Source organism: Condylostylus longicornis, unplaced genomic scaffold (genome assembly GCF_029603195.1).
Source record: "Condylostylus longicornis isolate FDR11 unplaced genomic scaffold, ASM2960319v2 ptg000018l, whole genome shotgun sequence".
Taxonomy (NCBI): domain Eukaryota; kingdom Metazoa; phylum Arthropoda; class Insecta; order Diptera; family Dolichopodidae; genus Condylostylus; species Condylostylus longicornis.
Window position 1 is genome coordinate 12143170 of NW_026577987.1, and position 17128 is coordinate 12160297.

At 25.8% G+C, this 17128-nt stretch overlaps 1 protein-coding gene across 1 annotated transcript; it reads left to right on the top strand.

Moving 5' to 3' along the window:
• Positions 1 to 1473: 1473 nt before the first annotated feature.
• LOC129606303 (putative uncharacterized protein DDB_G0282133) lies at positions 1474 to 16821 on the top strand. Its single transcript, XM_055516555.1, has 9 exons — positions 1474 to 2308; positions 3575 to 5371; positions 11996 to 12769; positions 12842 to 13620; positions 13727 to 13891; positions 13954 to 14236; positions 14300 to 15081; positions 15151 to 15404; positions 15512 to 16821. Exons 1-9 carry the CDS (start codon positions 1525 to 1527, stop codon positions 16107 to 16109), a joined length of 6216 nt encoding a protein of 2071 aa, XP_055372530.1. The 5' UTR covers positions 1474 to 1524; the 3' UTR covers positions 16110 to 16821.
• Positions 16822 to 17128: the final 307 nt, after the last annotated feature.

The following is a 17128-nucleotide window of genomic DNA, read 5'->3' on the forward strand; positions in this document are numbered from 1 at the left end:
AAAAGTTATACTACAAAAATTTTTGTTTTTCATCTTTTAAATAAAATAGAAATAGTAAAAATTAAATTATCGTAATAATGAATTAAAAAACACTTATACACATACATACACACTTTTAAGCATTCTTACTATTATTGTAGTAATTTTATAAAATGCTCTAGATAACGTAGCACATACATATTATACACATAATCATATATGAACATACTATTGAAAAAACATAATACACTATCGTGACAATTTGTGTAGTGAAATATATAAGTACATAATTATTTAATTTTTAAGTGTTATCAGATGAAACATACCTAAAAAATGTAAAAGAAAAAATATTTTATATTAAAAATTAATATTTTGAGTAAAAAATATTATGGTTGATTACTATAACGGTATAACAAAAATTATGAACTGTATTTTTTTTTTCAACAATGATGAACTATTGAGATTGTAAGAAAAAATAGTCAAAAAACAATTTATTTTTAATTTTTGTTTAACAAAAATTAACTTAGAAATTTCTTCAAGTATAAATTTTATTTATAGAACCATAGTACGAGTATTAAAATAGAATACAAATCTATTATAAAAATTCCGTTTTTTTTATACCTTTCTATTTTATCTATAGAAATACACCATATTAATGTACTGTGGCATAATAACGAAAATAATAATCATGAAAAGAAATTAAAGAAAGGTTATGCTATGGTTTTAATAACTGTACTACATATATAAAATTAAGAAATAAAATTTATTTGTTCTACTTTAGAAAAATGCTTAAAACTAAAAGTAAAACACATACAATATTACAATAATAACAACTGTAATGATAATAATAAAACAAAAGACTATACTAACTAATAATTAAGAAAATGTAATAATTTTTGTTCATACATATAATATGTTTGTATGTACGTATGTATATTAAAGATAATTTATATGTCTTTCTTTTCATACCCTTTTATTTATAAAAGTTAATTAATTCCTTTCGAAAATTATATATATTTTTGAAAAATTGTAATACACATAGGTGTTGTAAAGGAAGAACATATATTTTAGAGCAAGAATTTTTAGAAAAAGCCGACTAAAAACTCAAATAAAATAATCATAATTTCATAAAGATTTTGGGAAAGGTAAAAAATAAAGAACAATAATGTGAGAATATTTTTTTTTGTTACCAATTAAAAACTTAATTTATAATTTAAAATAAAGTAGAGCAAGAATAAACTTTAAAAACTTTCTAAAATTTAATTCAAATAAAATATATAATTTAATTTAATTGAATATTTAATCATATTATTCAAAAGTTTACAATTACAACAAAATAAAGCGAAAATATTTTTTTTAAAACAAACTAAACCATTTGATTCACTCAGCTGTATCACCAATTTGATTACAATTAATAAAATATACCAAATATACTGAGACTATAAAATCAAAATTATAAAATTAAATCATAATTGCTTTACACAACATACAAATTGCACACATTATTAATAATTATAATATTAACTGCTATGGAAGCTTATTAATATGAGACCAATATTAATACAATCATCATCATCATCATCATCTTCAATATCATCATCAACAAATAATTTAAATAATATTCAATCAACACAATTATTTTCATCTAATTTAAATATTTGTGATAACAATAATAAAAATAATTTAATTGTAATTAATAAAAATATATCAGGTGCCGATGATAATTTTAGTCATAGTCGTGAATTAAATAAATTTAACAATAATAATAATAGCAATTTAAATGATAATTCAAGATTAGAAATTTATTGTACTTTAAGACCACCAATATCAACAACATCATCATCACAACAAGAAAGACAACAAATGCATCATATACAAAAACAACATTTACCACAAAAACAACAACAAAATTTATCAAATAATAATTTAAAATTTAAGGATAAAAAAATTTCAAATTGTCAAACGAAAATAAGAAGAAACCATCAGGAAGAATTTGAAAATTCTTCTAAAATAAATGATAATAATCAATATAGTGATCAAAATTGTTATGATGATAATAAAACCGATAGCGATGATTACGCAGATAATTTAAAACTTTTAGATAATACCAAAAAAGAATCCACAATGTTGAGTCAAATAAAAAGAGAAGATCAACATGAATTTGACCAAAATGATGTAAGAAAAAGTGAAAATCTTAATTTATATAGTAGCAATAATAGTAATACAACTAATAATACTATTGTTGATTATGACAATAATAATCGTGATAGTGACTATAATAATGAAAATAAAGAAATTTATTGTTCAACAGCATTTTTAAGATTAAAAGGTAAATAAGATTTTTTTTTTCATTTTTCTCATTATGTGTTTATTTCAAAAAAAATAAATTCAACTTGTGCCGAAGTTTAAGGCTTAATTCTTATTCTCTTAATTCTAAATAGGATTTTTCTCTTCAAATAATTTTTATTTTTAAAAAATTAAAAACAATATTAAGCATACTCGTATTGGGCTTGGGAGCAATTTTAAAATTTTAATTTTATTCTTAGCATAGATATCTGATCACTATAATTAATTTAGTTAAAGCGCCAAAGGTATATTGAACTGTGTCCTTGTTATATTTACAGTGGTACATATTTATGCTATATAAAAATTCGATGAAGGTTATAATGTTAAGAAATTGGTTACAAAAAAGAATAGACATTTTGTTGTGACTTGCAATACATAGACTCTTAAAAACAGAATATCGTCGTGCAATCTCATTATAGAGCTATACAAATGACTTATATTTAAGTACAGTAAGTGTTGAGAAAATTTGTATTTCACGACTTTTACAAACTATTCGAAGCGAAAAATTTGTTCTATAAAATTATAAACTTTTAGCTAGAATCTACTACGCTTTAAAATTTCAATTTTCTATTTAAAAGAATGAACTGGACTGATTTATAAACTTTAATTTTCCATTTTCATAAGAACAAGTGAAAACATTGCTATTTTAACAAAAATCTTAAGTGTTGAAATTTTTTAAAAGTATAAAATCAAAATATTTATCCACGTTTAATGTATTACAAATTTTTGTGTACCTTAGGCAGTTATGAGCCTTTTTAGAGCAAATATATACCAAAAATAACTTTCTTCTTTTATACGTTATCAAACCTTTACTTATGTAACTTTCCTTTACCTTCTCTAAACCTTTACCCATGTATCTAATCTACTTCTACTTAATCTTTAAATAATTTACTGATTTCCCGGATTAAAGCAAAGATTTTTTTGCAACTTTTAAATAGCAAATTTAATCGGAGTGAAGAGTTCGTACGTGATTAATACCAATTTCTTTAAAAAACATGATTTTACATTTTAAATCATTCTTCAAATTCATTGAAGACTACCTAATTCAGAATTGGAAATTGTAATTGAAAATCAAAATTATTACATTATTTTATAATTTTTTTCGTATTTCATCCTTTGCGGGTGCTTCAGATATTGAAAAAGTTAGATCAATAGAAATGTATGATATTTCTCTATTAGCAAAACAAAAAAATATTTAATTAAAATATTAAACATTAAGTAATATTTTTCTATAATTTCTCTTCTATAGATAACGACAAAAATGTAGTTAAATTACCATATCCAGTACAAGATTCATCATCATCATCTGATGAACAAACAACAACATCATCAATATATCCATTAACGGATCAACATACAAAAAGTCCATTAGATTTGTTAAGTTATTGTACTATGAGTAAAAAATTAAAACAAATGATAGCACCATCATCATCATCATCGTCATCAAATAATTATCATCATCATCATAATATCAATAATAGTAATAGTTATTGTGATTTATCATCATCATCAAATTCAATAACAAATTTACCTTATCATAAATTAAAAGAATCTAAAATTGATTTAATGGCTGATGAATTAAAAAATTCAATTTCTATTTCAACTTTAACATCAAATTATGGTTTATCAAATAATCTTTCAACTGAATCATTAAAAAATGCCTGTGATTGTTATGATTTAACTGAAGATGATGATTATGAAGATAATACTGCCAATAGAAATGAATTTTTATTAAATAATAGTTTAAATGGAGAAAATTCTTTAAAATCAATAGATAATGATAAACTCAGTAGTAGTCATCAGCGAAAAGAAGAACAACAAAAAGCATTACAATTGCAAACAAAAGTCTCATCGAAAATTATTAATAATAATTGTCTATTACAAAAACTTGAAAATCGTTTAAATGAATTGAAAAAATATGAAAAAAATTCGATTTTAAAATCAAATCATTTATCAAAAAATCATCTGAAATCGCAATCATTGGATCGTAAAAGAAATTCATCAAATTATAGAACAAATAATAATAATCAGTTGAATAGGTTAACGAACAATAATGATTTAACAATTATTCATCCATCATATTGTACAATGAAACGTGATAAAAATGCAAATGTCGCAAATTTAACAAATAAACAAAATTTAAATTTGAAAATGAATGATAATGAACTTGAAAATAATATTTCATCAGCATCTAGTATTCCTATTACAACACCTTCTATTATAAGTACTAATACAAATAATAATAAAAATCCAATTAATTGCAATGATGATACAATAGAGAATAATTACAATGATAATTCCGTTAATTTGCAATTACAATCACAACAACAGCAACAACAATATGCTTCTTTAACAACTGAAGCTTTTAATATATTAAATGAATTAGATGAAATTTTAGCAAATACAGAAATAACAACATCTTCATCAGATGATGATGAATTAGTTTATAATAATAAATTCGAATTTGATTTTAATAATAAAAATCAAGATAATCATAACAATTTATTATTATTAGATGATGGTAAAGGATCACCAATACAAAGTGAAACAACAACTGAAAAAATTGAAGAATGCCTATTTGAATTAGATGAATATTTGGATGAAATTGATCGACAAACACCAAAATTATATCGTGATTCATCAGAAGATGATTATTTAAATGATAACATCGAATGGATGGATGATGATGATAATATATTATATTGTAATCAAGAAACATTAAAAAGATCAAAAACATTACCAAAAAAATTACTAAGAAGACAATTTTCATCATCAAATGGAAGTCCTAATAATACAAACGATAATAATAATGATGATGATCTTATTAGTATTGATTATAATTATAATAGTAGGAATAAAAATAAGAAATTCATGACAATAGATCGTAAAATTGAATTATTACAACGTGGTCATATCTTAAGGAATACAATAGCTGGTTTAAGACATAAGATTGCAAAAGTGAAATTAAAACAAAATGATTCAATTGAAACGAAACAATTTTCAAATAATGCAGCACAATCCAATTTATGTGATCGTTCAAAGAATGGTAAGTAACGTATACACACATTCATATAACAATAATGATGGTTTAACTTTTTTATTAAATATTATTTTCTGCGGTATATAAAGTCAAAATTTACATAACAATATAGTTTAAAATAGGATTACATTGTATAAGAAATAACCTTTTTATGCATTTTGGAGAATAATTTGAATATTTTAATATTTCAATATTACTATTCTATTTAAATAGAAAATTACAATATTTAAGAGATGCAAAAACTTTTAAGTGATTGTGAAAATAACTGTTTAGTAATTCAGTAAACGATGGCATAATGCGTCTTTCAATATAACACCAAGATCAGATATGAATCTGAAATGAACTGAATGAATTAGAGATCAGAATTCGGATTGATTATTAAATTTAGATAACATTTTTTTCTGTTGTATACCAAAGCATTGTTTAACCCATTTATATTCAGTAAATGTGAATTATAGTTGTTTTTTCAAAGAAAATTTAAATTATTCGGCAATGCTACAATATGTGCGATTAAATATTCAAATTATGAATTCCAATAGTTCGATCTAAATTATTATTTTTAAAATGAACAGGCAGAAAAATCTTCTTCGTTTCCAAATGATGGCGGTCTTATTAACAATTTCTTTATATCTTTCTTGGTCTCAAACCAGTTCAATTTATATTACTCCTCAGCCATGAAATTTGTAATAGTTGTGAGTTTCTCATACCAAGTTCGATGTGTGCTGTTTTTCGGCGTTTAATGGTGGTAAGTAGCTCATGCTCTTTGTTTATTCTTCTCAGCACTTCGATGTTGAAGACCCTGTCCATTCAAGAAATTTTCAAAATTTTGTGGTACAGCCACATTTTAAAACCTTCGGTTCTATTATTTCTGCTACTTTCAGATGAACAGAAACGATTTCGATAATTTTGTTTGACTAACAACTAAGTACTCGTAACTAAAAGTGATCAAAGATAATGACGCCTTATTTGAAATTTGAAAAAAAAAAATAATTAAATTAATTAAATAAAATTAAAAATAAATGTTGAAGGCACATAACAAATAAAAATTATCCTTTTCCATAATTTTCCAACCAGTTCTTTCTTAATAGTAAATGAAGGTAAATGGGGATTATTTCAAGATAAAAAGTCCCTCTTTCGAAAAAGTATACAAACATTTTAAAATGAAATTACAGTCACAACCAACTACTATGGACAGCAGTACCCTGTTCATACTACATAGCTCCCCAGTACATACTATTAATTAGCAATTTTTTTTTCTATGCAAGTTTTTCTTTATAATTAAATGAAGCAAAGAGTTAGGAAATCACTTTTTCTTTTAGTATTTTCTGTTTTCAAATGCGCGCGAAAATTTCGTTATAAAATGTTAGCAAAAAACCTCTACTAAAGACTTTTATGTTGCTATTTCTTATAAAAATATTACAATATAAAGTATAGTGCTCATCATTTGAAGAAAAACGAAAAATTTAAAAAATTTAAAAAAAAAAAATTACAAATTTTCGACCGATTTAAAAGCAAAAACTTGTAAACGATTTCACGCTTTCTTAATGTTCAAATAAATTTTTATCTATCATGTCTTTTGATTATTTTTTCATTATTTTCTTATTTTTATTTTTGTTAGTTAATTTCAACATGCCAAATTAGAATAGCTAAATTAGATGTTACAGAAAGTAAAAATTATATTCAAGTTTTTTTTTTTTTTGTATATTTTTCCTTAAAATTTTAATGCCGCATTCAATTTTATTGCATTTAAATGCAATTTCATTCAAGAGTTTAACATTTTCTTTTATTTATTATGCAGTTGTAATAATTGTTTTTCCATATTTATACAGGGTACCTGAGACACGATGGTTATGCCGAAGCAAGATAATAGAATGAGGCCAGACTAGCAAGAAAAAATATCTCCTTTTCAAGTATCTCCTCTGAAAGTATCCGATTTTCACATTTTCCTTACAATTCGGGAAATATAACTGGTAGAGTCAACTTTACGAAGTCATTTTGAAGCTCATGAAATTCCTCTTCTGCGATGTATCGTCGGTGTCAAAGACCTTTTTAGTTTGCAAAATACGTACAAGCTTCTATTCTGACGTTTATTTCGATACCGAACATTGGTTTCATACAAAAATTTCGGAATGTAACGAGCATGAATCATTGAAAAAATAAAAATGATGAGCCTGCTTCGAAGTTGTATCATCGAGTCACGCACACCCTGTATCACTAAATATATTATTGTTAATTTATTGTTTAAAAAAAAAACTAGACATCGTTCTCAGTCTAATAATTCGATATTTAAAATTGATAAAAGAAATTTTTCTTAATTTTTTTTTTTAATTCTTTGTGTGCTACAAGAAAATATAGATATCAAATTGCATGATGTTTTCGAAAAAAAAAATTAATTTTTGCATTCGAAAATTTTTATTGATAATTAAATCTAACCCGGATGTACCTATAACAATTTCTTAAAAATAAATCATGCAATTCAATTGAAAACTAAAAAAAAAAAGAGTACAAATTTAAAAATTAATACAAAAATTAAATTTCTCACGCTAATAGAGCTATTGGAAGTATGTGCAAATTTTGGATTTTTAAATTTTTATTGTTCGTCTTGAACTAATTACTTTTTACTAATTTACTGGTTTTTTTAATAATTTTTTCAAATAAAATAATTATTTGATAAATTTTAATAAATTTCGTATTAGATAATAAAGGTAGTTGAAAGTTTAGAGCAGTAGTTTAAGACGCTCGGATCCTTTTCGAAATATTAGGAACACTAAAGTTAAAAAACACAAATAGACAATAACAGTCATAAATCATAGAATTCTAAAATGGAAGGTTTTAAATTTTGAATATCATAAATTTTTAATTTGCAAGACGCGGATGAAACTGCACTATACTACTTAAAATTATTTTTATTCAAATATCCATTAAGCAATTTTTTTGTAAATTTCTGTGATATACAGGGCACAACAACCTTAATTTGGTGTAAGAAAACTCTATTAATATTAAAAATATTATTAACTTATAAATTCAAATTCCTTTTAAGCACTTTTCCAAAAATTTTTTTAAAAAAATTGCTTATTAAACTTACTCTGTCTGTCCGTCCGTCCGTTGGTATGTTTACAAAACTTCTAAATCTTAAAGATAGAAAGCGGAAATTTAATATGTGCGTATATCTTTACTAGAAACTTATTTCCGTAGAAGACATATTTTACCTATTTCCCCCCCCCCCAAAACTCTAAAAATGCTATTTTTTAACTATTTATTGCAGTGAACCCGTAAGCATTTTTCAAATTTTGCAAACGGATAAAAGCAGTGGCTTTCTTCTCCTATACTATAGTTAAACTTAAAAAAATCAAAATAACTTTTCAAATTTACCGTTACCTAAAATCCGTTGTTATTCTAATTTTTGATGCCGTTTTTTTTTAGGCCCCAGGTTGTTGTAGCCTGATATTTTAACAGCTTTTAGACACTAATAAATATTCGTTTATTTTGTTACAAGGAAATCTCCATCCCCTTTTACGTTATTGCCTCTTGAAATTTCTAAAATTTGAATTTTTGGCCCCTTATATTATCTACTGAACAATTGAACTCAACTGAATCAAAACAATTGAAAACTTGCATGAATTGTATTAAAAATGATATCGTAAAACCTCAATAAAAATTTTAAACTATAAAAAATTTTCCTATAATCAAAATGTTGTTATGAGCGTCAAACATTTTTAAAAAATCACAAATTTTAAATTTTGTAACCTTAAAAATTCGAAGTTATAAAATTTAGAACAAAATAATTGCTGAGAAAAATATGTTTTACTTAACATAAGTATTATAAAGACAATTTACTCGTATGTACCAATACTTACTTACAAAGTTAATAGCTAAATAAATAAACAATAGAAATTAGAACTCTAGAAAGAAATGAAGAACAAACAAAAATATAGTAAAATAATTTCATCAACATACATTCATATGTACTCGTATATGTTAAAAATTCCATAAAACAAACTGTCCGCTTAATCTAATCACAAATCTTTTTTCCCACCTATATACATATATACATACATACAGTAGTCTAGTATTCTCTCATTTAACATAAGAAAGTACAATAGATAATTTTTAATAAGTACATACATACATACTTATTTTCCATTACTATTGGTAATAAAACAATAGAAACATTGAAAACAACAAAACTTTACAATCGTGACAGTGTTTTTTAATAAGATTCATAAATGAAAGTAAATTAATATACAATAATTGAGGGGCTTTTCATTCAAAATATTTTTCATGAATAAAAGAAATTTTAAGCACATTCAGCACAATTTTAGTAACTATTATATATTTTTGAATATATTTAATTAAATAAAAATGAAATTTATTTAAATCGAAATTGCAGTAATACGGTACTTATTTACAATTTAGCTAACAAAGCACAAGGATAATATTTTATTTGATACTTTACGTATTAAGAAAATTTTGATTTCTCCCAAGTAGTACAGATTAAAAACAATACTTCAAGCGGGACAATTGATTTCTATAACTGATACAACAACCAATTTCATATTTAACTAAAATTTACGTAATGGGAATTTGTAAGGCAAATTTAATTTACCTGTGCAACAATAATATAACATAAGATAGAATCAGTCCTATAATGAATACTGAAATGCAAACTGCAAGACTTACTTATTACAATATTAAGTCTTATATAATGTAGGACAATTAGTACACATAATACTTTTTTAGTACTTACAATTTTTTTACAATTAGTTCTTGTAAATGCAGTAGCATATGAATAAATGCTAAAAGAAAAAACAAAAATTTAAACAAGTAAAAACGTTTCAGTCGGTATAAACCGATTGAATTATACCCTGCACCTTTCGTTGTTGTATAGCAATTACTCAAACCTGTGAAACCATTCTATAGAAATTTCACGGATATGTCTGATTTATAACTGGACACACAACTGCCAAGTTTCATGAATCTGACTTTATTTTTCCAAATATTTAAACTTTTGGACTTGTATGGGAGCTATTAAAATAAACTCTTGAGTTGTATGGCAGCTACCCGAACCCGTTGTCCGAATTAGTCCGATAACAATAGGGCTCGCCCTTGGCACAAAAGAAAAAACTTGTGAAAGTTTGGTGTCGATTGCATTATTCGTTTTTGAGTTATCGTGCGATCGGACGGACGGACAGATGGACATGTCTAAATCGACGCAGAATTTTACGCTGAGCAAGAATATATGTATATATATCTCCATACCGCAGATGACTCCTTCAAGTAGTTACAAACTCCATACCAAAGTTAATATACCCTTCACGAAGTGCAGGGTATAAAAACAAAAATTCCTGACACTAGCACCAAAAAATATTGCAATTCATAGCCTTTAAAAATTTTGCGCCAATGACATTCTGTGAAAGTACCATACATAAAAGCAAACGTTCTAAATTTGTTAAACATTTTTTTTAAACTATACAAGACGAACAGACGTACCAATATCAAAAATTCGGCATAATTACATATACAGTTATTAAGTCTGTTTTTTTTTCAATTTTATTCAAACAACATTACAATAATATCATATTATTTAATATAAGACATGAACAGAAGTTGAATTTCCACGTCGTTTCCCTTTTATTTTGTAATAAATCAAAAAAAAAAATTTTCTCACCAACTCAATTTTATTGTTTTGAATAGCACTGCTAACCCAGTTTATAATTTAAATTGTTCGCTCCGCTTTAATCGTCATAATTGAAGAATTCCAGTAGGAAATTGAAGAATAAACTAAAAAATTAAAAGCAGACAACAAAAGAACAAAAAAAAAATTTAAAATATAGTTGAAAATAAAAAGATTTTTTTTTTAAAAGGGTAGTCTCTTTTTGCCATTTGCATTCTAGAATACAAGAAAATTAAAGATTGAAATACAAAAATTACCAATAAATGAATTTGCATTTTATTTTTCAATTTGTTACTACAATATTATTAATTAATTTACGTATAAACTGGAATCCTTTAAATATCCTAATGTTGTAACAAAACTAGGTTTTCTTTATTGCATACTGACCATTTCGATTACTTTATTAAAACATTGCTATAGAGTTCACAACTTACAAAAAATTGATTTTTTATTCTACTTTTATCTTTGAATAAAAAATGAATTTTTATTTTGCCTGCTATGCAGTTAAAATTGTACATTCATACATAGGCAATTGTGGTCAGGTATCATAAACTATTAAACTATATAATGGTCATTATGGAAATACTAAACCACAATAACATTAATAATATAGATAGAATTTATCTGTATAGAATTTAACCTTTGCAAGAATTTTTTTTTTTGTATAGTCAAATGAATGTTGTCTTAGAAACGGAATTTGGTAAAACAAATCTTTTTTGTTCTATTCTGTATTATTATTCAAAACAGTTTACGTTTCAAATTAACGTTTTACCAAAAATGTTCTAAAATTAGTAATGTTATACACATTGAATTTTTAACAATTATTTATTGGAAAGAATTCATTAGATTAATAGTGCGAATATTTTTGGTCTTATTTCTTTAAAAATAATCGAAAATATTTTTAATAAAATTTTTCTTACAATTTTTAATAATATTTTTTTTCTTTTAAATTTTAGATTCTCCACCTAATTCACCTACAATTAACTCTAGGAAAACATGGCGTAGAAATTCGATGCGTAAAACTTCTTTAATTAATCTTCCTGATAATTGTCAAACTTCACTTCCTTTACCATTTCTTCCACCACCACCAGCAGCTCCTTCCAGTTCCTTAACAATTTCAAATAATAATAACAATATTGATTTAGAAAATAATTTAAATAATTCATTAATAAGAGATAGACAGCAGCAACATATTCAAATTGATAATATAATGGATAATTTGAATGAAACAACAACAATTGCAAAATCTGATTTATCAACAAATTCAACTCCAAATCATCGATATATGAATTCTTCAATAAATGATGATGTGAGTTTTTCTGATATTCGACGAACCTTATCGCATAATGATTGTAGGCATCAACAGCAAATACAAACGCAACCATTAGATAATTTAAATAATTTAGATTTAGTACACGATATTCTAAATAATGCAACTTTACAAGACTACTCCAATATAAACAATAACGATAATATAGGTGCCACTAGAAATAGAGAAAATTTAAATTTAATTGAACAACAACAACAGCAACTTGAATCACAACAACCATATCAGCAACCGCAAAGACCAAGACAACTTGGTAGACGGGCAGAAGGACATCCACGAATTCTTTCAATAACAACAGAAACTACAAATACAGGACAACGAATTATTGTTAATCATGATCGACCAGTAAGTGCACCAGCAGCAATAACATCTGGTCGAAGACAAGTACAAAACATTGCATCACCCTTATCTGGCATTATTGCAGCACCTTCTTCAGTTGAAAGTAATAATAGAAATAGAAATTCACAAGATACTAATTCCCAACAACATCAACAATCGAGATTTATTGGATCTGAAGCTAGCTCTATTGGTTCATCTAGAAATCCTAGTCCAGTTTCAATTATATCAAGTACTGGTTCAAGTTCTCTAAATTCAACAAATACTGAGAACCATACAAATTCTGAAGAAGATCGTCATCACACACAAGCCAGTAATGCTACTACAAATGGAACATCGTCTGCTGCACGTACATCTCCATTAGATCCTGATTTAAATTTTCAATTACACACGAATACTGGAATCAACGCATTTTGGCCACATAGTTTTAGTCGTATATTAGCGTTACTATGCTGCACTTTAGGTCTATTCAATATTTCAAGATTCTCAGTTCAAACTGTGCATTATGGTGGTAATTTCCTAATACAGTTCCTTATACTTTCTATAATTTTTGGTATACCTATGTTTTGGTTACAAATGTGCCTTGGTTCGAAAATTCGTAGTGGACCAGTTTCTATGTGGAAAATAAGCCCAATTTGTCGTGGTATCGGTATATCACTATGTTTAGCACAATGTGTCATAGCTTTATATTCGACAATAAGTTTAGCATGGATTTTAGTATATTTTCGCGATTCATTTGCCAAAAAAGATGAATATTATAGATGGCAAGAAGCATTCTACATATATCGAAGGCAATCAACAAATTTTACAACAACTAATTTAACTGAAACAATTGCTGATTATTTTAATGGTATTGTTTTACAAAGATGGCAACTTGGTTTAGGCAGACGAATAGAGACTGGAGGTGTTAGATTTCAGGTGAATTGGGTGTGAATTGTTTTTATTCTTGTAATATTTCATAATTATAATTTTCAATGTCAAAAACCGAAATTTACGATAAATTTTTTCTTCAATTTATTTCTAGCTGGCGTTTAATTTGGCAATAATATGGGCATTAGTTTTTATAATATTATGTAAAGGATTAAAGTCATTTGGAAAAATTGTTTTAAGTTTAACTGTAATACCTCTAGTCTTATTTTTTATAGTTACATGCCAATTATTATACATAATAGATTTTTCTTCAGTCCAGGTATTTATATAGTATTCTTGTTTCTAAAATTTTTAGTAAAACCCTTTATTTTTTTTTTGCAGAACATATTCTCAGCTTCAGATTTTGAAGCATTCCTTGTTAATTCGAAAACGTGGATAGCAGCGGCTCAAGAGACATTCCTTACATGGGTGTTGTTAAGTCCTTCAGTTATTTCCATTACAAGTAGATCAAATGAAAAGGATATTAGTAAAACAATATTACGTCGCGATGCTATAATTGTTGTACTTTTAACGCTTTTTGGATTAAGTTTAGCAGCAGTGTTTGGATATGCTTGTATACAAATTCTTCAAAACTATGATTATTTTTATTTACCAGGTTCTTATGGTAAGCTTTTTTTGGAATTTTTCAATAAAATTTTTGTCATTCAGTAATTTTTCTCCTTTTTAGAAAACATGGATTCATATTTATTCTTATTCAATCAAAAAAATCAAAACTCTCCCAATTCAGTTCCAATGAAATGGATACCACACTATTCATCAGTTTTGGGTGAAACATATCGCCGGCAGTCATCGGCCTCACAGCTGCGTGAAAGTGGTTATGAACCTTTACGATTGTGTACGGAATTATTTCCAGCAGTTGTCGCAGTTGCTCAAGATCAAATATCATCGGCATTCACAGTTTTAGGGTTTTTAGCTTTTCTATTTTTCGGTTTAGCTCAATTGTGCGCAATTTGGAAACCAATTTCAAGTGCTCTTGGAAATTCTTCAAGTTCAGTACTACTAAGTTGTGTTACTGGTTTGTTATTGGGAATACCATTTGCAACTGAAATGGGCTTGTCAATAATACATTATTTAGATCTAGTTATTGGTGGTGCTTGGTGGTTGCCTATTTTATGGACTGCTGAAATTTTTGGTGTGTTCTTAATACGGGGTCGCCCATATAATGGAGATTTACTAGTGAACGATCTGAAAATGGCTGGTTCTATGTCAGCATTTTTAGCTTTATCATGGAATGTTTTATTACCGATAGGTTTAGTTTCATTAGCTATTATACAATATAAAGTGTCTGGTTCAAATCAATTTTATTATTGGCGTGGTAAATCATATTTTAATTTTTGGGCAAGGAAAGTTGGTGGACTTGTTCAAGTTGGATTTTTACTAATTGTACCATTAGCAGCAATAGTACAGATTTATCGTTATTTAAACAAAGGTCCACCAGATATATTAGATGTAAGTTCTTAATTTACATTAAAAATTCTTAATGATAATTATTTAAATAAATTAATTTTAATTGAACAGAGAATACAAAATCTTTATCGACCAAATCAATCACCAGCACCCAATAGAAGACCGCGACCAGTTATTAATCGACCTACATCCGGTCAATCTACTGCCATTTCAAATACAAATAATAATGGTAGTGCAAGTATAGAGTCACAAAATGTTCAGGATGATGCTCCTCCAAAATATACTCCGCCACCATCATATACTACAGCAACTGGTGCTCGACTAGCCAAAATATTTAGACAAAGTATACGAAGAAGTGTACGACGGTAAGTAATCATATTTTAATTCAATCAATTATCAAATATAAATATATACTAAAAAAAATAAATTAAATTAATTGCCAAAATTTTTTCAACATTACTAATTTTTACAGAATTCTTGGAGAATCAAGCCGTACTCGTCCCATACTTCATACATCACCAACTATTGAAAATCATTTACCACCAGAATATTCAACTGTATTAACTGATCCGGCAGGTTTGAGTGGCATCGAGAATGATAATATTGAAATTGGACCACGTGTACTTTATAATAGCAATACAAATCGAAATTTATCTTCACTTGAACGTCAACGACGCCGTTTTACTGACACAAATATTGAAATAATAAATCGTAATCAAACGCACAACAATAGTAATAGACCAAATTCAGCTGAGCAAACAACTGGTTCAACTACATCTACAAATAGATTAAATATATTACCATTTTCTGCATCAGATGTTGCTCAAGTGTTACGCACAAATCGACACGAGAGAAGTGCATCAGCATTAGCAACACGTGTTGTTGATCATGCTCTACGTTCTTCATCACTTCGTTGTAAATCATCTCGTTCTGTTGAAAATTTAGTTTTAAATGCTGCACCATTAGGAGAAAGTAGTGCTATTGCTTTAAATTATCAACAAGGTGATGAAAGTCTACAGGACAACAATTATGATAAACGAAATAATGAAGAAAGAACATCTGTAATTTAGGGCAGAAATGCAAGCAAAATAAAAATATAAAATTGTAGTAAATTTATTTGTTTTAAGAAATTGTTACTTTTACAAATTAAATTTGAAAATAAATTATTGTATTAAATATTTTAAGTAATTAAATAACAATTTCAGTCTATGAAGTTTTATGGTTGAACACAAATTTTAATAATAATTACAAAAAATTAACAAATATGTACACAGAAATTAAATATTAAATTCAGCCATAATTTATTTGCCAGAATGGTAACTTTATATAATAATGAAAATTAAACAATTAAGAAGTTTCCCTTTTTTAACTTACTATTGTTAAAAATTATAATTAATTTGATTATGTAAATTATAATTAATTTCTATATTCTATATACAGAAATTATTTGTAGATATTTATAAAAAAATTAAATAGAAAAATTAAAATAAATATGATTTACCTATATGGCACCCCTGAACTAGAATTAAAATCTTAGACTATAAGAAGATTCAAAATTAAAAACAAAATTCTATGATCTATAAACCGTCCATATTCAAAATACATGCATATAATAAAATTAATAATTTCATTATAATATTAAAATTAATATTTTATGTATATAAATTAATAATATTGTATAAATTACAAAAAAAAAAATACAAAACTTTTAAAGCAAACTAGTTAACAAATTAACGATGTTATTAGTTATTTTAAAAAACAAAATGTTGAGAACAAAGTAGAATAGTGTTTTTAAGAATAAAGAATGGAAATCACTGTAAAGTAATGTTACTATATTATATAATAATATTTATTTTGAGTTGATTATCAAAAACTTATATTAAAAATATAAAAATTATGCTTAAATAAATTATTATTCTTATTATATATTATATAAGTTATTTGTGATTTTATTTAACTTTCTTTATATTCTAATTTTAAATTTTAAGCTCGAACAATTAGTAAATTAAGGGGATTTTCGAAAATTCAGTTCTAACTTAGATCTTAACATGGAACGTGTTCGATAATTCAAACTCCTCCAGCTCAAGAA